Here is a 21,684-nt window from a genome sequence, read left to right on the forward strand (position 1 = left end):
CCAGCCGGTCGAGGACCTTCTAGGGGTTCATTTGTGACCAGGTTCTAGGTGTTCCTAGTATTCCGTACCATGTCGACTGAGGCTTAGGAGTCTTCTTTTAATTTTAAGATGAATTGAGGGAAGTCTTAGTGGGTTCCCACAGACGGTGCCAATTGTTGATGCTCAGAATGGCCAAGGACAACACTGTCAATTCGCTCCTAAGTTCAATTGGGACCGAGGTATCTGAAGTGGTCGAGGTCCGAGGTGTCTGGGACCCGAGGATTAGCATATTAGTCCTACAAGGAGGAAAACGTCAGAGGCCTCGGGTGGGAACCCGAAGCAGAGACTCCAACGGTCAAGTTAGTATTGGGAGATGTAGGGTGGACGAGGTCCAAGGTGAGAATGCCCAGACGAGGCCACAAGAGAGAGTAGGAGATCTCAAGTGTTAGCTAGCGAGCTTAAGTTCCAACCCCTTACCTTGAGGGGGTCTCCTCCTAATTTATACTTGAAGCTACTTGGAGGTAGGTGAGCTCGGACGGCTCGGATGCAGTTCATACGAGGGGAGCGTGGCCATCTGAGACCGCCAGATGACTCCATGCTATTGACTCCGCGTGGCCTGCCGAACTCTGCCACGCGTGCACCCTGATTGGTTCTTCTCTGCACTTCGCCACCTGACGCGTGTAGACCCATGATTGGACGAGACCATCTGCGCCTACATTAAATTCTATATCCATTCACGAGATTGAGATTGGAATTTCACTTAGTTATAGAAATTTCGAAATTCCTCGTTTTCCTGTTATGATTCATAAGATTGGGTCCTTGGATTTTCATAATGTTTGTATTCGATATATAAATTAATAAGGTTACTATGGGGTCAGTGACAAAGACTCCCCTGTACTTTAATTTGCGACAAAGACCTACTTGAACTTTTAAGTTGTGACAAATACCCCCTCAACCGTTAAGTGATATGACAAAATTCGTTAAATTACCAAAATGCCCCACTAAACTTTCTCTATTTTCTTTTACTTGCCCATTTCTCTTAAAACCTAATTCAAAAATACCTCCATTGCTTCTCGTCGAGAAATACTTCTATCATCTCACTAGTGTTTGTCACCGGAAAAGGAAGAAATCTCCAGTAAGTTAATTAAAAAAAGGGATACTCACCATTGAAAAAAAAAAATCTCTAATGAGTTACTTGAAAAGGGACCTGTTGGGCATAGATTTTGAAAACTCTAGACTGGCTTAAAAACTCTATACATTCAATTAATGGAGAAGACAATAAACAATGCGAAGTGTAAACAAAAGTAAGATGGTTTCATAAATCAAAGAAAAGGGTAAAATAAATTAGAAAATGATAATTTGGGCATTTATAAAACTTCAAACAGTCTGACGAGAACCTTTTTTGAAGTTAATTGATGAAACGCTAGAGGGGGGTCTTTATCTAATGGCTAATTTTCAGGGGGTCTTCGTCGCAAATTAATGTATAGGGAGTCTTTGTCACTGACCCCAGTACAAGGGGGTATTTGTAATTTACCCAATTAATAAAGATGATGATAATGATATATTAGTTATGGGGTTAGTCCAATACTCAAATAGGGTCTGGAGCTGGTTTGAAAGGGATAAAGAAGATATTGCTTGTATTGTGTGAAAAAAAAATAACCTACAAAGTTTTTTCTATGAAATATGAACAGAGCATATACGCATGGTTCCATTGGAGAATAGCCTATTTTATTCTTCTCTTCCAGGGATGGGAGGTCGTTTGTAGGTCATTATTCATTACCCAAACAGATACAAAATTTCGATTTGTCTGGGCCTCAAGTTAGGATTACTCTTCAACTTTCATTTTGATAAGTACAGCTAAAGATCATTCAAGTGAAAGCAGTTACAGACAGAAAAATCTAATGCTGCCAATTCTCTGCTCATCACTGAGTTCGACTGTGTATTTTATTCATTATCAGCAAGATCCCATTTGAGACTTCTTTTTTTGGTAAACCTGTAATTTCATTAAAACAACACCAGGAACAACTAACTACAAGCACAAAAAGAAAGGATTCAACAACAACCTATGAAAGAAAACTTATAAGAACACTTAAAAAAAAAAAAAAAACAGAGGAAAACTTAACTATGGTCCACATCCACATTGTACGAAAGCTGCTTTATTTGGACTAGAGAAACTGTCATCCACATTGACCTTTAACACACCCAAGTCCATCAGAGACCAAAAAGAGGAAGAACCTGCTTTTCTTTCAGCCTTGGAAGAGTTTGCCGATTTCTGAAGTGAGTTCAGAGATAATCTCAGCTATCAACATGTTATAGGAACCAATAACATGAAAAGGATTAACATCAGAATCTTCAAAATAATTGGTATTCTTGACTTTCCAAATTACCCATAATAAATGTCATTTTCGCAGCAACATTAATATCACGAGAGCCATTAACACACAAAGAAGCAAAAAACCAGCTGCCAAAGTCAGACCTATGATCCACCAAGTTAGCTCTTAACCCGAGGCCAGACCCAAACCAGGTGCATCTGGCTTTATTGCAGCACACAAGGGCATGGAGAATAGATTCATTAGAATCATTACCATCCTCACATCCCAAACACCTAGGGAATTGAGTACTCTTTCTCTCAAACAGACTTCTTTTTTTCTTTTCTTACAGAAAATATATCTTCAAGTCAAAATATTTTAAAATTTTGTTTCTGTTTTCTCTTTTTTCTTTTTTTGGTTGTATCACGAGGAAGAAGATTGATAATTGTAGGTTCTCCGAGATGTGCCAAAGCTTATTCCAGCATGTTCCCCTTTTTCAGATATTCCAGTTTCCAGAATATATCCTGAGAGGCATTTCACCTTTCACTTCAGTGACCCTTTCTCTTCTGCTCCTTTACTGTTGAAGAAAAACTACTTTTTAAGTTGATTGGAAGTGGGTTGCTGTAGGGGGTAGATATGGATAAAGCTATTGAACCAGGCCCTTCTGCAAACCCAAAACCAGAGATTGATTTCCTCATGCCAAGCTTGATTGTATCTTATTAATGAGCACACAAACCAGCGGTGGAGTACAGAATACAGACAGTTAATCAATTATCATGTGATTGGCGTGCCCCAACAAAATTCCTAGTTCTCATGTCTAAAAGGTGCAATTAGCGGTAAGTGTTTCAAATTATTTTATTCAAATTTGAAAACCTACTTCTCAACGGGTGCAACCAATGACCTATTTCCCCCTTCAATTGGAATATCTCCTTCGGAGGAGCCCTGGACTCAAACTATATCAATATCATATGAGATTGTTAGTGACTCGCGTGCCAAATCCAAATTGACTGCAGTTTTGGAATTATGACTAAGTTCTGCTCTAGCCAATTAATGGGAACTCAAATCATCAGATGACTATGCTCCATTGCAGGATTTGAAAATGGAGGGGACTTGGTGTTGGTATGAAAATTTTAATAAATTCTCATGCAACATAATTCACTCAATCAAGTGATTGAGTTTTTATTATTTTGGGTAAGGCCCATTGAGGGAATCATACAGATTGTTCCCCTTAACTATATCTCCACAAGAAAGTAGAAAACATCTTTTGATTCTGACTTGGAGAAATGAATGCATAGAACAAAAGAAAAGAACAATAGGGTACTTATAAATAACTTTTCATTTGTGTTTCTTTTACATCAAGTGTACAATAATGAGAAGAAAGAAAAAGAAAATACAATTGAGAATCTATACAACAATACATTTCTCTCTTTTCTTTTTGATACAAAGAAAATTTCCTTCTCACTCCTTTCTTCACAATAAGTTGTAATCAATTAGATGAAATTCTAACTGTAGACAACCTTAATCCTTGGATTTTTGCATACAAAAAGGGAACCGTAGTCAATCAAACTAAATATTTGATTGTAGACGATTTTTATCCATCTGTTCTTCATTTTCATTTGAAGGGAACCATAATCAGCCCTTCAAAATTAGACTATAGATAGTTAATCTCTAACTTTGTCTTGAAAGAGGGACCATAATCAACCAAGTAGAAGTACCTGGTTGTAGATGGCTTATTTCCCCCTAGGGCTGTTCATGGGTCAGTTTGGTTCGGTTGCATTTAGTTTTGTCAGCTGAACCAAAATAATCGGGTTGGGTTTAAGACCAACCGAAACCTACCAAACAGTAAAAACCGACCTCATTTTCATTTTGTTTTACATCGGTTTAATCGGTTTTAATGAAACTGAACTGAAATAATGCTTCTATAACATAAAATGTCAATCTGCCCATCTACCTATGCTCCTACAATTGCAATCCACCAGTTGTTATAGTGTCAAGCTTCATTAATTATGTTGTCTTTTTTTTTATAAATAAGAAGGATAAATTTCATTAATAAAAACTAGTGCAGTTACAAGCTTCCCGTGGAGAGGCACAAGCTGTGTCCTCTCCTAACAGTAGGAAGAAAGACAAAAGATAGAAAACAGATTCAGTCTACAATTGAGCCCAATACAAACTTTCCCTATTTACCCCTTGCTTTGCAAGACCATCAGCCATAGAGTTTGTTGATCTCCCCACCATTGTATTCTCACTATCAAGCTTCTTGTTAGGCAATTGAATTTTTTAATTTCATTCTTAAAACACCACACTATAGATTCCCCTTCATTAATTATGTTGTCTCCTCATCTCAAAAATTTTGTCAATTAACTTTTTTACTTTTTATAGAGAGACATGGCTGAAAAGACAAACTAGGACAACAACAATTGTGAAATGAAAAGAAAAAAAGACAAAAGCACGTAACAGTATGAAGGTCATAACTCATATATGTCTAGTGGTTTGGATCGGTTTCACATCGGATTACAAAAAGGATAACCGCATCCGAACCGCATAATCGGTTTTTGTCATGTTCTAAACCGAGACCAACCGAATCATTTTAGAAACCGACCATATCGCGTCAAATCAGTTTGGTTTGGTTGGTTTGACTGGTTAACAATATTTTGTGAACAGCCCTATTCCCCCTATTTCCTTTCTCAAAAGTGAAAATAAAAGAGAGAAAAAAGGATACATAGAAGACATATATAGGAAGTATTCACAAAGAGGACTTTCCTTTTTCTACCTATATTAGTGAGACTTTTCCTTCCTTGTTTTCCCTTGAGCACTTCTCTTTTCTTCTCTCTTTATCTTAGCTTTTCTTTAGAATCTCTTGAGAGATTTTTCTCGGAAGAGTGTAAGTGTCTCTAGCTTCCCCTTAAAGAGCTTAAATAGGGAGTGGGGTAATTATGTAATAACCTCCTCCTCCTAGGTGAAGGACACCTGTCCCTCCCACTTAAAGTGAGGGAACTCCCATTCAGGATACTTTTTTATAGTTTTGATGATTTGGCTAGCAGACTAGCGAACCCACTTATTTGTGTTATTAAATTATTAAATATTATTTGGATTAAAAAATGCCTTCAACACTTGGCTCCCAAATCCATTTACACAACAATCCAAGTTCAAAACAGTAACACAAGTGCAACAACTCCATTGCATCGCTTTACAGGTATGGCCTAGTCATCTTGATTGTTAAGTTACAGGATAATTGATCCCTCTGTTATTTTATGGTGCTTTTTTTGTAGTTGCGTTGTTTAAATTCTGTTTTACTACAGCTGATAGTTTAGCTAAATCGGGTACCCTTAGGGAAGTCATGTACAGTGAAAGAAATCTGCCCCTGTAATTTCCTCTTGTTGGTTCAGCTGTAGCATGTACATTTCCTCATGTACCTGTCTTCTTTTTTAATATAATCAGTTAACTTTTTCTCAAAAAAAAAAAAAAAAATCTGTTTTACACACTTTGACAGCTTAGGCTTTATCTAAAAGTCCTTTGTGGCCAATTGAGGGGTAGCCAGTTGGTACACTGGATGAATTGTCCAGTGGTGGTGTGGTTTCGAATCTTGCTATTATCATCTTTGTAAGAAAAAGAATTGTGTGATTACTTGAAGTTGTTGATGTGATGTTGTACTTTTTACTTAAAAAGTAATGACCCCTAGTGTTAGGCATTGAGTAATGCCAAAAAAAGTCCTTTGTGTGGGCAAGTTTAATTTATATTCTTTTTTTGGTAAATATATTTATATTAATCCGGTCTCTCATATTAGTATTTTTATGCATTTGACATAGCCATTCATTATGGTAAAAAATATCTGTTGTTTCTCATTATTTTTGTGTAGGTATATTAGTTTTGCATTATCACAAACACTTCCGTTTTCTTGTGATTCAAGTTCAGTGCCTTTCTTTTGTTTTTCATGATCCTGAACATGGTTGCTTTAATTCCATTTTATAAATTGTATTTTAATCAAAGTAGCGCTATTGAGGGTGGTATGAACAGAACAGAAGAATGGGATAGGTACTGCCACTGACTTCAATGAGATAAGATAGATTATAACAATGATTATCAGTCTTATTTCCAGCATTATCAAGGACTTATTTCCATTAACATAGGATTCATATTGTCAAAACCTACTCTCATGAAGAACTTTATATCACTGAATATCTGTTGTCAAGATGTCAAGAAAGGAGATTGGCATCTGTGATTCTGTATACTACAGATAGAAATAGTTTATAATTTGTTACATGCACAAAAGTATTAACTTGCCTGCTCATTTGTCGATTTCACCATCATATTTTTCTGCGAAAGATGGCTCTGTTCCACATTTGAGAAATTCTGTAAACCCCTAACAGTTCTGTTAAAGAAAAGATCTGGTGTTGCAGCAACTAAAGTGTCTATTTGGCCGCTTGCAATCAACAACTGATTAAACGTGAAAAGAAATGTTAACTGGTGAGATAGAATTCTCATGAAGTAGCCCAAAAAGTTCTTAAAAGAAGAGGATTATGTAGAAACTGATAATCATGTTCACTGTCACACAGCAGCATGAGTGCTAAGAATTGGAAAGTTTAACAGTAATCCAGGCATTACATGTAATGGATCAATAAATATAACTTCCAGGAAGAACTTTGGGAGAAACATCCAATGCTTAAGGTGGACCTAAATCTTACAACACAAATCTTGTTACAGATATTCGTGCAATGGGATAGGACTGTGATGCATGAACATGGTCTTCAAACAAAAATGGATATGTGGAAATCTACGTGAAGCAGTAAATAAGGAATGATTAACACTGGATCATACCTCTTAGATAGGTTTAGAAAACCAACTGACGATATCCTGACCATATGCTTGTAATACTGCTGCAGAGTTTTCCAAATAACAATACAAAATGTGTAGGAACATGGAAGCGGTGAGAAACTATTGCATTACTTGAACCTTTTAAATAAGTATTTGTAGCATCTGGAAGAGGTGGACTGACATCTCACAAGCATATCATGGGTAGCACACTCTTATCCTGCAGACATTGTGAATCATGAGCATGGTGCTGTCAATGGGCTGGGTATGGCCCAGGTTAGGGTAGACCCAGTTCCAACCTGATAAGTAAATGTAGAACCAGATCTTAACCAGACCCAATAGGGTAGGGTCTATAATTGGGACTATTGAGTCAGACCCAATAGGAGTGGATTATAATTGTTGGCTATACTTTTAACCTGTAATTTGACAGTAAACCTACTTATTTGTTAAACTGACAAATTTGGACATTATAATATGATAATATTACAAGTATATCGAGAAAAATAGGTAATAGACATGGGGTATCTTTGCAATATGCCAATATTACAAAGATGGAAATATGATAAATACAACTGAATATATAGTTGGTTTCGGAGAAAACATGGAAATATGATATTTGATTGATGTATATTTCATATACTTTAAAACCTAATCATATGTTGATTTGATCAGTTGGACAAGTCAGTCTAATACAGTTGGACAAATGCACACACTCAGGTCAACAGATGATATCAGCTGAATATATAAAATATTCAGTCTAATTTGGGGTTCCATTCGGTAGTCTAACTGTTATGGGCCCAGGAATAGGATCTCGTCACGGGTCGGTCCACAGGGAAAACCCTCTGTTTTCCCTTGTTCCTCCCTGCTCTTGATGGACCTATCTAGGCGCCCTAATGGTGATTTGTTCAAGAGATCACCTAACTCTCCTTTACTCTCTTTCTTGACTGAATATTCGATATCCTCATTCAATAATGGTGTCTCCTTAAATAGGAGATTACAAGAGTCCTAATCTTAGGGAGTCTCCTTGCTGAATAGGGACACTTCCAATTCTATCTTGCTAAGGATAAGATAAGCTAATCCTAATCTGATAACGAGATAAACTAATCCTAATCTGATAACAAGATAAACTAATCCTAATCTGATAACTTACAAGATAAGATAAGAGCAATAGAATAAGATAAGAACAAGCAAGATGATCTAATCTAATCTGGCGGTGGGTCAGGTTCATGTTGCTGCCGGCGGCGATGGTACGTCTTTCCGAGGAATGCGTCCATAACACTAACAAGCTGAGTTGACATGTGATTCAACAGCTATGCATTTTAATTGAAGTTTGTGATCATAACAAACTGTTTGGAGGCCCAGTAGCTTGCATCTATCCAGTCTGAACATCCTGTCCACTTTGCATCTAATGCTTATATGATCTGAAGAATCAAATATTTATATTTCACAATAGGGATTTCAAAAAAAAAAACACTACTGATATTGAAAATTATAAGAAAATTTGAAATCCAGAACAGCCACCAGATAAACAGTGAGACATATGATGGTCATCCTGATTCTATGAAGATTGGAAAGCATACTTACAATATCAACATCTGACTTGAAATTGACAGTGAAGATAACCACGGTGGAAGATCAACTGAATCAATGAGTATAAAGAAAGAAAGAAAGAAGAAAAAAAAAACTAAGACACTTGATTAGGAAAAAAATCCAATGGTAAAGCCAAAAAAGAGGCCCCTGAGAATTGGAAACTGAGATTCAAGATCTTGGATAAACCAATAACTTCTACAGATTCTTTCCTCTATTTGACAAGATTAGATTCAATAGGTGCTATAATTGGTGAGCTTTATTGACAAATTATATGCTAAAAATTAGCTGGAAGGATGACAATTTATCCAGGGACCATATTTTCTCAAAATGTTGAGAAAAGAGGTTAACTTGATTGAGAAAACACAGAGTACATGAGATGATGTACAATCAGGACACACAGGTTACAAAGGCATATTTCTTTTTTTTTTTTTTTGATCAATAACAGTAACTTTTATTAAGAATAAAGATGGAAAATTACAACAGGAATGGAGGGGTAAAAGATCTTAACCCTCCCTATCACAACTGTAAAAACAGATTACAAGAGAGCCCAAAAGAAATTTGCTCTTCCCATCCCCTGTTTAGCCAAAGTGTCCGCCATAGAGTTAGCACTCCTCTTGGCCCATTGAACCCTTATATGCATGTTTTGAGTTAACTGATTAATTTTCTTTTTTGCATTTGAAAACTTCCACGGGCTGGACTCTTCCTTCTGCAAACATCTAACAGTCAGCTGAGAGTCACCTTCCACCAGCAAATTACTTATCTTCAACTGCTTAGCTCTTTTAAACCCTTCTAGAGCTGCCAAAATTTCAGCTCTCAGTGAATCCCCCCAACCTATAGGTCCTGAGAACATAGCAATAATTCAACCTTCTTCATCCCTAAAAATACCCCCTATGCCTGAAGGGCCTGGATTTCCTTCACTGCTACCATCAAAGTTCAATTTGATGAAACCCGAATATGGTAGAGTCCAAGCTGGACTAAGAGCAGTAGACATGGGAGCCAGATTTAGCCAAACTATCAGCTACAGAGTTTAATTCCCTGTGTATACCAGATTTAGCCAAACTATCAGCTACAGAGTTTAATTCCATAGGAATCAAGCAACAGTTTACAGATAAGGAATTTAACAGATTTCTAGCCTCATGTAAATAGTGGGCCAGTCTCCAAGGACCTCCTTCCCTCTCCCCTAACCACTTTATCATGTTGCTGAGTCTCCTTTGATTGTTAGATCAGTGAAGCATAGATCTCTCGTGATACGAAGCCCCATTAAAGCAGCTAAAATTTCTGCCATTGTGGAATCTGCAACCCCTCAATTGGTCCACTAAAGACCCACATAGGGTGACCGTCCCTTCTCTTAAACACACCACCAATTCCTGCTATTCCCGGATTTCCAGTAGCACTTCCATCAAAATATAAAGTCACTTCCTTCTCCTCTCTTTGATGGGGGAGGCTCTTCCCTCTTGAAGGACTGGGAGAGGAGAGCAACACTTCCACTATTTTCTCAAAATGACCATAGTAATATTAATGCTTAAGGAAGAAAACAATTCCATAAGCTAATTTTTAAGTTGGATAAGGAGTTAAAAAAAAAAAAAGTTGAATAAGGAGTTTCAAAGAACCAAGAACAATAAGTGTCAGAAATATCTATAAAAATTATAAAGAAGACAGGTAAAATCAATATAAAAGAATACAAGCAAATATTAAGAAAGATAATAGAAGGATCATCTTTTTTTCCTTTTGTTATTTTTTTCCGAATATTATGATAATCATTGATAAGTGCTTGTGATGAAAATAAACAAAGTTCAAGCTCAAACACAAGATACAAGTAGAAACACTGCCATTGTATGGAATCAAATTGTGATAAAATATATGCTGTTAAAATAAAATGCTGGTACTTCTCTATTATTAAACCTGAGAAAGGTTGGAGTGGGTAATGATTTACAAACCTTTGTAGCTATATTATGTTGGGAAAATAATAACTCTAAGATCCACAAACTCCATGACTTTGTAACTGACTCCAATTCATTGGTAAAATTTAGACCACTTCTCCTTTTGTGCATACCATCCTTGCAAGGGCCCATGCAAATCTTCTCTTTATCTTTGGCATGCCACCTAAATGGGTGAATACTCCAAGTCCTAGTTGTTCATTGGCTTGAGAAAATATAACCGGCTATAAATAGTTTTTTTTTTCACTTTTCTCTAACCATGAGTTGAATATAGTTATCATGCTTATCCAAAAAAGAGAAGGTCAAGAAAAAACAATATAGAATAGAGCTGCTTTTAGCAAAAGGACAGAAAGAAATTGATAAAAATCTCTCACAATACATAATCAAGCTACACCTATTGCATAATTCCATGATAGAACCACATGAAAAATGGCTATGAGTACCAGATTGGTACAATTTTAAGTGTTTCTTAAGTATGAGCATCTTCATTAAGAAGGGCTTTTTTCTAGATGGCAAACTATTTTGAAGCTTTTCATTTCCCAACTTTACTTGTGAAGTGACTTCATCAACCAATGTGATAAAACTAGTATCCTCATACGGTCATACTGATTATATTGTCAATAACACTGCAAACATTCTCCTTTTCTTGTGAAGCGATTCCATTATCCAATGCAATAAAACTAGTATCTTCATGCCAATTATCTTTTTTTTTTTTTTGCTACAATATTGCTGAACATATTTTTTCTTGGAAACCTCATGTCTCTACAAGGATCAACAATCACATGATTATTCAAAATGCAAGAGAACAGGACCCACCATACCCAGATAGCAGATCTGGTTAACTGATTATTAACTCTTTAAACAATAGCGGGCAACCAGTTCTTCCACTCTTGGTGCATGGCCCCAGAAAATTCTGACAGAAGAGATAAAATAATCAGATGGTTCCTACCATACGGTTAGAATGGCTTTTACCTAATCCAGGCAAGACCCATCAGATGGTGGAGAATGACCAATACATATTACACTGCAACCAATATCATGCTTACAAGTTGTCACTTCCAGTCTGTTATCTTGATCCAATATGACCCACCAATTTCCTGTATTCAATTAGCCATACTAGATGGGGAGTCTTGAGTCTGGAAGGTTGTTTAGGATGGTGCAGTTTGATTTTTGTATGTTTTTGATGGCCTTTCATTGGGTGTTATCTGAACACCATTTATTGTGACCTGTTTTATATTAACAAATTTTCTTTGTTATTTTATTATATAAATAAACTTGTCACTTCCCTAATGTTCAAAGGATCTGGACCCAGAAATGGGTTCTATCCAAGATTTTGCTCATTCAAAAAGACCAGCATGACCAGATGGCTCCAACCATCTCATTTTTGCATTATTTTCAAAGTTCAATTGAATATATATGCTTTCCACTGTTGAAATAATAACAGTAAAAGAACATGGTGTGCATTTTTTTTTTGGATCAATAACACCAGCTCCCCAAGAACATGGTGTGCATTAACTTGTTTAAGTTAAAACCCTAGCTTTTTTACCCGCTTAATCTTCTACATGAGACCCACTATATAGTAGGTTCCAATCCTCTAAAATTAGAAAAAGGGGCTGTTACTTGACCCCAGGCCATTCTAGGAATTCTTTGCCACCAGACCAAAATATTGCTACAATAAACAAACATGGGAGAAAATCCATGCCATAGATGGTGCACAAAAAATTATGCAAATATAAAATAAATCCATGATTAAGTATGGAATTGATTTCGAATCGTCAAACAAAAAGAATGGCAGGAGAAAATTGTACAATTTGAGGCCATAAATGATATGTATGGAGAAAATCCTGCTAGAGCTTTAAATGAAAAATTTTCCATAAATTGCATTGTGAAGCAAATTTATTTCAGACTTTCTGTAATTGCAATATGAAGTGGCTCTGCTTACAAGAAAGAATAGAGATGAACGAGGATGACAATTTAAAAAAATCAACTAACTTGGACATTTGTGAGACGCCTTGTGACTTTGCTTACTGTTTCACGAGCAGAGATTGTGTCTGGGTGATCCTCGCCACAAATTGAAGTTCTAATGAATAGAACTTTCCTGATGAGATCAACTGCTATGTCAAATTGCCCCCCTTTGAGCATTAATTTAGCTCTTATTTCAAGCACACTAGCTCTCAAGAGTGCTAACTCATGCCAGAGGTAAGGATGCAACTGTGCATTAGACTGAACTGACTTCCAACAAAGTGATCTGTCCAACCATTTCTCAACTGGTTTAAGAAAAGGCTCCTCTGCAGCTTCCAAGGCATCAGTGCATAGGCGAAGGAGTTCCAAAGCTGCATTGCACCTTGAGAATTTAATAAATGTGTGTATTGCAAGAGGCACAACCACCTGTTTTACGATGAACAACAACTCTGATACATTCAGCTCAACAACCACAGGGTCAGTCTTGAACCTAAATAATAAGAAGCATGCTGCCCACAGATGTTCTGGGTGCTGGGAAATGGACCCTCGGCTACTAATTGCTTGAACCATGGCTTTGGCAACACTGGCAACTCCTCTATTGCGACCATAGACCTTGATGAGCTCATTAAAATGGATGCACCCTGGCTTGGTACTACTTCTTGCAATACCAAACCTTAACAACATAGAAGATGCTTCAGCTTCTGATTTCTTGGTATTTTTTGATGTTAAGCCACAAGTTAAGACATGCAAGCACTTCTTCCAGAAATGGGCATGTTGGTGCTTCTCTGGTACCTTTTGTGCTGCTAGAGACATTAAGGAAACCGGAATTGCTGCAGGGGCAAACCAGCCACTTACCTGAACCATTTTAGTTGCTAAACTCCTTGGTCCATCTGCATGATCAAATATTGAGAAACAAACTTCCAAAAGTTGCAGAAGGAAAGTGTGTCGTCTCAAAAGGGGATCTTCCCTACTACTCCATGGTAAGTCTTTTACGGGTATTCTGTTGATGCTCTCGAGAAGCCTAGTAGGATTAATGGGGATCTCAGAAAGGATGGCTCCTATGATCCCAAGACCCAATGTTAGTCTACCAAGTTTCATCTCAATGGCCTTAAGAGCCTCAATTTCTACACTTGGATATTCTCTTAGACTTCCCTTCATTAAAGACAATGCCTCCATCTCAGATAAGTAAGATAGTTTTAATGGCTCCAAATTCAATATTCGAGACTGGCGAGTGGATATCAGGAAGTGTGTCTCTCCACTAAAGCGAGGAAGTAAATCCATTATATTTTTCTGATCCCACCCATCCTTCTCACTCTCCAAGTTATCTATCACCACCAAAAATGGTATGTCCCGCATTAGCTCTTTCCTCACTCTAGAAATAGCCACTTCTTCCTGCTCTTCAAAACTTTTTACTCTTCTTTTCTCAGAACATTGATTCTCAATCCCCACATCAACTTCTAAGAAAGACCAGAGGTTCAAATAATTCTGCCGAACATACATGGATTCCCCTCCTACCCATAAAACCATCTTATACCTTTGTGAAAATCTGTATGCAAATTCCAAAAGAAGCTCTGTCTTACCAATACCTGAATCCCCTGACACACATGCAATTCCCTTCCCATACAAAATCTTTGATTTCTTTTTCCTCCCATACCTTCCACTATTCTTAGCCCGAAGATGTCGGTACTGCCTTTGAGGACTTGCAATCCTTTGCATCTCAATCTCCTTCTCAGACTCCTTCCATATTACTGGTTCCTTTCCCTTGTTACCACCATCTGCCTGCCGGTACCTCAATCTTTCTTCTGCTCTACTGTTCTCACCCCGATCAATCACCAAATTCTTTCGCTTGTGTCGAGTCTTGAGTTCAAAATATTCCTTTTCTGCATCACCACTAACATCACCAAAGAGCATGAGTTCTAGTTCAGATAGTTCTTTCTTCCTTCCAACAAAATTATCATTTCGAGGGAAGGGGAATTCCTCTTTCTCCACTCTATCCTTCCACCCATTCACTCTCTCCACCACACTCCTCCTTCCTAGTCTTGTTGCCAACAGAACCACTGCACTCAAAATGCAATCCCTCCAGTTACCATCTTGAGCCTCCAATTTACAATCATCAATTCGAGTAAGGCCATTAACAGCCTCCTTCCACTCACTCTCCAACCCCCCATACAACACCCATAGCTCACCCCCATGCTTTTCCCACAAGTCACCCCTCTTCTCAATTATGTCTCTAGCAAGGCAGTCACTTGGACCTAGATCAAAAAATATTGGAACAAGGTTCTTTTTACCCAAAAAATGCCGTAGTTCCTCAATGCTATATGGATTCCCAAATGATTTCTTAGTGAGGATCACCACCCCAAAAGTTGAAGCATTAATTGCCGTCTCAACAATCTCATGGCTCCGAGAGTTCCTACACCTAGCTCTGTCTGCTGCAAAGCAACTCACCCCTTGAACTTCCAACTCTGCCCGTAGCCAGTTAGCAAATCTCAGCAGGGAAGGCTTGCGACCATGAAAACCTATGTAAACATCACAACTTCTCAACCTATTAGAAGATAGTGGAGCTGGACCCCGAATGAATGAAGCCTTATGGATTCTCACTTTCTTTTTCTGTTTCTCTGAGTGTATGGAGTAATTGTTGCAATTGTCATTGCCCTGGTTGTAACTAGATGAGTTGCTGTACAAAGTTCCTGATGAGGAAGAAACATGATCACGTAATGTCAATTTCTGCACATTGCTTGAATTGCATACAACTGGACATGGCTGAAACTCAGAGGAGGCAAATCTACTGCCAGACAAAGGTTCAGGTTTCTTAATCTCAGTACTCGAACTATGGGGAATGACAGTTGTGGAATTTGGAATATCAGGCTTGCTCAAGTCTGAAACTTGGCATGTTGATGATCTTGGAGAAAAGAAGGGTGACTGGCAGGCAGAGATGAACGCAGAAGAAGAAGATGAAAGATTCCTTGAAGTTGTGGCAGACAATGCCCCGAACTTGGAGCTTTCTTGTCGAAGCTCCATATATCCATCTTCATAAGATCCCCCACAATCAAAAAATGTGAGTTTCCATGCATTCTAGATCAGAGGAACACTGCCTGAAATTAAGAAGATCATTTTAGTAAATGAGTTTCCTAAAATGGAAGAAACGAATATGGAAAAATATCAGCAAACTTGAATACTCTGTCTATAACAAAAAGTTAACAGTCCAGAATTCTCGAAAAGAAAGGGGAGAGGAATATAAAAAAGAAAAGAAAACCTGGAGGTCAAAGTTCTGCTTGATGAGCAAAACAGACAAAGAGACGAAGCCAAGGAGTTTAATCCATATAATCAGCATTATCAGAAATAGAAGAAAATTTCTGAATATTCAAAAAACTGGATGTTTATTATGTATATCGGGTATGCACAAAGAAAGTTGGATATATATGGTCAACAGTTCAAAACAATAAACCCGATTTCTACCGATAGACACAGACATCAAGTGACACTAGAGAACTCTGATACGAAGACCCTCCAGAACCTTAAGGACGCAGCTCTTAAAATTGGGAGAGAAGATAGGTGCCAAAACCATCAAAAACTTTAGCTACACTGTGCTATAGATCTGATGAAGTTCTATTTAAGTGCAAAAGCGCTTTGAATCGAGAGACAGACCATCCAAGTAAACTAAAATGGTCAAAAAGAAACAAAAATAACAAGACCAGCAGCATTGTAGCTAGTTCAGATCTGAAGACACACTTACACAGAAATGTGGAACATGGCCTTGAACTCCTAGTTGTCTTTCTCAAACGTAATGTTAAAACTCGAAAATTTCCACTTCTCGAGCACAGCAGATCTCTGAGAACACGATTTCCAAATTAGCAAAAGAGGAGAAAAAAATGGTGGTGTTTTTAGATTTTTTCAATATAATAGATTGATTTCCGAAAAAATATATATATATATATACAGAGATGAAAGGAAAACACAACAGTTACCATTCTAACAGCCAAGCAAGACAAATAGAAAGCTTGATCGAATAAAAACTAACCCTTCTCAGAATGAAAGAAAAAAGTGTGATTTCTAACGCGTCCAAGGTTCAAATCTCTTCTTTCCAAGTCTGAACTGAAAATGTCAGCGAAAAAATCTCTCTTTCACTCTCTCTTTCTCTTCTCTCGAATAAAAATCTGTTCTGATCCTTTTTTTTCCCTTCTTTCCTTTATCAGTCCATAAAGTTTCTTTTGCTCAAAGAAGAGTTAGTGTATGATTTTGCTTCAGCGATGTAAGTGTAAAAACGAGGAGAATAGAATTAGACGGACAGATGCACAGAGGACGTGAAGAAAAATATTAGAACTCTGCGACTGACGGCAAAAGTTACAGGTTCCGAGAGTAAACCGCCGACACCACCATTCGATGCAGACTGTGGGACCCGAGAGTACGAGATATGTTGGGCTCCACTTTTGCTACTGTTAGATCAGAATCTAGGAGCGCGAGATATTTGGGTTTTTTCGGTTTTCGTTTTCACACTAATTGCACTTCGTGATGGTGATAGAGTGTGACGCAGCGTAACGGCATATCCATTGCAGGAAGCTGTGGGAGGTTGCGATGTGACGTGGGGCATATCTTTGTGGGTCCCCTGGGGGGACCAAAACGTAAATGTCAGAGAACTGGGGTTTGTATGATTGATTGATACAAATTTTAAAATGATAAGCAATGATGGAGGGGTCCAGTCAATGTGGAATCAGATCAGAGTGAATGGATCCACGGAGGTACAATACACTTGTGTAGCTGCAGCAAGAAAAGATGTGTAAAGAGTAGTATTTAGACAAGAAAACACTGAAGATATGAACTACAACAAACAACGCTCCTTCAGTTGACTTGTTGGCCTTGGATTTTACCCCCTTTCAACAAAGTACCACCCAAACACTCTTTTGTTGTCATTCTCTAACTTTCTAGGCGCAGCCAGGCATGTGCCCATGTGGGAGGGGGGGACCATTTATATGGATGGCTCTGATCTATCCACAGACGTGTATATATCCCTTTAGATTGTGCCACGTATTCATCAGAGATTAGGGATGCTAGATTACTAGAGAGAGAGACTCTGTCTTGGTCCATGGAGACAGAAGTCACAAAATTTGGAAAAAAAAATAAACTGGGAATTCAAATAACAACCCACAAGGCCATACAAAAATTAGACTTCCATTCTAGTGTTTGTAGAGTTTCACAAGGCAAACTGTTTTGAAACTTTTTTTGTCCACATGTTGCTACTTGCTAGAGTTTCCATCTCAACTGGTGGGCTTATTGATGGGCCTACTACAGATGTCAAGCTACAAGGACCCACCAATCAACCCAAAAACGAACGGACACTTGTCCAATGGTATAGTGGGCCCATGCATTCTAGTCTACTAAACATTCTTCATAGATAGTAATTGAACAAAGGGAAACCCATTTCTGCACTCTCTGAGAATTCATCCTTCAGCCTCAAACACAATGGAACCAACCCAACAGTATTCCAGAGCTTACTTCTTTAATAGAAAAGAGTAAAGAGGAGAGTGTAAGCAAATGCCAGTGCCACCACTACCCCATTTATTACAGAGAGAGAGAGAGAGTGTGTGAGAGATTGAGAGATGGGCAACAGAGAATATAATAATATGAGATTACACGCTCGGCCCCACGCGTGCATGCTGGATCCTCTCTGGAAAGTGGTCAGCAGAAGTGAGAAACCAAATGCACAGTCTTCATTGCTAATAATGAGAGGCAAATCCCTTTGAAATTTCCTAGTGTTTTCCTCATTAACATCTAATTTATCAAATCATGTAGCTTAATTAGGGTGATAAGGCTAATAATAAACAAGATTATTAGGCTTAAAACTTAAATGATAGGAGAGCACAAGACCAACTCTTTGAGCAGCCAGTAAACAAACAAAGTGAGCATGTGAATGTTACTTTTCTAGGATGCTTTAGTTTCTTGGGTGGGGTTTAAAAAACACAAGAGTGAAGCATTATTATATAAATATCTGTTGGACTTGTACATGTGGGAGTGCATATTACCTATGCAGTAGAACATGCTAGATGGTTTTAATATTTGGGCAAAACCTTTTGTCCTTATCTCTTAAGGCTTTATTTAACTCAAACAAATCCAGGTACTTAACAGTTGTTTGGTAAAAGTTATATACATGTATATCAAATTTGTTTATTTCTTAAACAGATTGTCTTCTCTTTCTTTCTTTCTTTTTAGATTCAAATAAACAAGAGATCTCTCAAAAGAAACACCAGAGGATATTTGGGTTTCTTATCTCTCTCTTTCAGCTTCAATTCAAATTCAAATAAGATAGGGGGCCATCCTTGAACCATTTTAGTCAAGCTGATTTTTATCAGTATATATCTATGGGCGTGGGAGAGTTTCAACTTTTAAGTATAAAAAGGACCTTTATTCTTTACCAAAGGAAAAAAAGGAACTCTTATTGAGTTGGTTTTATATTCTTGCCAGATGTGCCAATTATGTGCACGTTAGTTATGTGATAGCTTGATTTAACATTAATCAATCACAATCATTGAAGGTAACTCAGGAAAAAATAAAAATAAATAAGAAAGAGGAATAATGATTTGGGCTTACTCTCTTTCTTAATCTAACATGGTACATCCCTCTTGCTGAAAAGACATATATATCCTTCATCAAACTGGCATCATATGAATCTTAATTTATCTTTTCATGCTCATAATCATAATCTATTAGTAAAGTTTCAAACTGATTGTAGTGGAGAGACAGGATCAGTCCTGTATTCAGATGTGTTGGAGGAACTAGGGTAGGCGTGTCAATTGGACTGGAATCCAGTCCAATGGGAGTACATTACAAATAGATCATGTCCAATTCAATCTAATAAATATTTTGGACCATCAAATTTATTTTAATTTAGATTGGTTTTTATCTTTCAATGGACCAGATATTGGCTTAGTCCAACCCAATCCAATATAAATTCATTACAGGAGGACCAGGTCCAATCCAATCTAACAAACACTTTGAACCATTAAGTCTGGACTGGTCCAATTAAATATGCCTTGTTGGTCTGTCCAATCTGTCCAAATTGATTTTGGTTTAAACAGGGGTTCAATAAAAAAACTGGTCCATTGGCACCCTTAGTCTACGGGTTTGGGGGAGGAGGGCTACCCCTGTTGTGTAGCCTATATGCCTATCCAAAAAAAAAATGAATATATATACACTTAAGTGTGTATATATATACACTTAAGTAGAATGATGCCACATCATGGCTTGAGCTTTCTCCATTACCCCAACGGAGAGCTCTCAGTCCCTCTTATTTTTCGGGGTGGCCACAAGCCAAGCCTTTCACGAGCTATTCGAGCTCGGCTCAACTCGGTTTAAACCGAGTTTCGAGCCAAATTCGAGCTCAATATATAAGCTCGTTTTCTAATCGAGTCGAGCTCGAGCCTAGTGAAGCTTGGCTCGTGAGGCTCGTGAGCCTAGTATTAAATAAATAATTTTTATTACATATACACACATACATACATACATACATACATACATACATACATACATACATACATACATACATACATACATACATACATACATACATACATACATACATTCATAGGGAGATCTCTCAGTCCCTCTTATTTTTAGAGGTGGCCACAAGCCAACCCTTTCACGAGCTATTCGAGCTCGGCTCGACTCGGTTTAAACCAAGTTTTGAGCCAAATTCGAGCTCGATATATAAAACTGTTTGCTAATCGAGCTGAGCTCGAGACTAGTGAAGCTTAGCTCGTGAGGCTCGCGAGCCTAGTATTAAATAAATAATTTTTGTTACATATACACACACATACATACATACATACATTCATACATATATAATAATTTATTTATATAATAATTTTATTATATAAATAATAATATTTTTATTTTTGATGTATAATAGTAAATACTTTTTATAATTCATAATTTTTTGTCTAAAAAATAAAAAAAAATAATTTTATACATATAATTTTTATTTTTCAAAAAAAAATGGCTTATTGTCGAGTTTAAGCCAAGCCGAGCTCAAACTCGCAAGCTATGAACCGAGCCGAGCTCGAGCTCAAGTCTCTATCTGAATCGAACTCAAGCTCAAACTTGCGAACTATGAACTGAGCTGAGCTTGAGCTCAAGTCTCTAGCTCGAATCGAGCTCGAGCCAAGCCGAGTTCAAGCCAAGCTGAGCTCGAACTTGCGAGCTATGAACCAATCCGAGCTCGAGCTCAAGCCTCTAGCTCGAATCAAGATCAAGCTCGAGCTCAAGCCTGATACTATTCCTGTGAACCGAGCTCGAATAGCCAAGTATTCAGCTTGGCTTAGCTTGAATCCACCCCTACTAACTTTAGTAGGTGCTCATGGCTTGGTTAACTATGGGCCTTTTTTTTGTAACCGAACCGGTACTACCATTTTTTGGAAAACTGGTAGCCGAAACCAAACTGAAGCCAATTGGTTAACCATCGGTTTTTTAGTTTTTTAATTTTTACAATATATACTATAAATATAATAAAAAATTATAAATATATATATAATATTATATTTTAAATAATAAATAATATATCATATATATAAATATATATTTATATACAATGCATATTTATTAATTTATAATATATATAATATACATAAATATATATATAATATATAGAAATATATGTATACCATTGGCACCCTTAGTCTACGGGTTTGGGGGAGGATGGCTACCCCTGTTGTGTAGCCTATATGCCTATCCAAAAAAATTGAATATATATACACTTAAGTAGAATGATGCCACATCATGGCCTGAGCCTTCTCCATTACCCCAACGGAGAGCTCTCAGTCTCTCTTATTTTTAGAGGTGGCCACAAGCCAAGCCTTTCACGAGCTATTCGAGCTCGGCTTGACTCGGTTTAAACCGAGCTTCGAGCCAAATTCGAGCTCGATATATAAGCTCGTTTGCTAATCGAGCCGAGCTCGAGCCTAGTGAAGTTTGGCTCGTGAGGCTCGCGAGCATACATACATACATATTTTATTATATATATAATAATATTTTTATTTTTGATGTATAATAGTAAATAATTTTTATAATTCTTAATTTTTTGTCTAAAAAATTAAAAAGAAATAAATTTA

General features: G+C 37.4%; 1 protein-coding gene and 1 non-coding gene across 8 annotated transcripts; both read right to left on the reverse strand.

The window, feature by feature from the left end:
• Nucleotides 1-1,752: 1,752 nt before the first annotated feature.
• On the reverse strand, nucleotides 1,753-16,915 carry LOC104596018 (Disease resistance protein (TIR-NBS class)). Of its 7 annotated transcripts, XR_016080765.1 has the most exons (5): nucleotides 16,605-16,914; nucleotides 16,320-16,414; nucleotides 12,617-15,678; nucleotides 7,104-7,317; nucleotides 6,585-6,722 (listed from the first exon to the last, which is right to left on the reverse strand). XR_016080765.1 is itself a non-coding variant. In XM_019197530.2 (4 exons), the coding sequence occupies exons 3-4, from the start codon at nucleotides 15,602-15,604 to the stop codon at nucleotides 6,561-6,563; spliced, it is 3,150 nt and encodes a 1,049-aa protein (XP_019053075.1). In that variant the 5' UTR covers nucleotides 15,605-15,674; nucleotides 16,320-16,414; nucleotides 16,605-16,915; the 3' UTR covers nucleotides 1,753-6,560. The 7 variants fall into 7 exon arrangements, 6 of the variants coding, with proteins under 6 accessions (XP_019053075.1, XP_019053074.1, XP_088751689.1 ...); XM_019197530.2 differs by lacking the exon at nucleotides 7,104-7,317 and having other exon boundaries at nucleotides 1,753-6,722; nucleotides 12,617-15,674; nucleotides 16,605-16,915; XM_019197529.2 differs by lacking the exon at nucleotides 7,104-7,317 and having other exon boundaries at nucleotides 1,753-6,722; nucleotides 16,605-16,915.
• Nucleotides 10,708-10,810, reverse strand: LOC148804239 (U6 spliceosomal RNA). Its single transcript, XR_016081804.1, has one exon. It is a non-coding gene; the product is annotated as a U6 spliceosomal RNA (small nuclear RNA).
• Nucleotides 16,916-21,684: the final 4,769 nt, after the last annotated feature.

Source organism: Nelumbo nucifera, chromosome 1, assembly GCF_055504915.1.
Source record: "Nelumbo nucifera cultivar China Antique chromosome 1, China Antique-T2T, whole genome shotgun sequence".
In the NCBI taxonomy this organism is placed as follows: domain Eukaryota; kingdom Viridiplantae; phylum Streptophyta; class Magnoliopsida; order Proteales; family Nelumbonaceae; genus Nelumbo; species Nelumbo nucifera.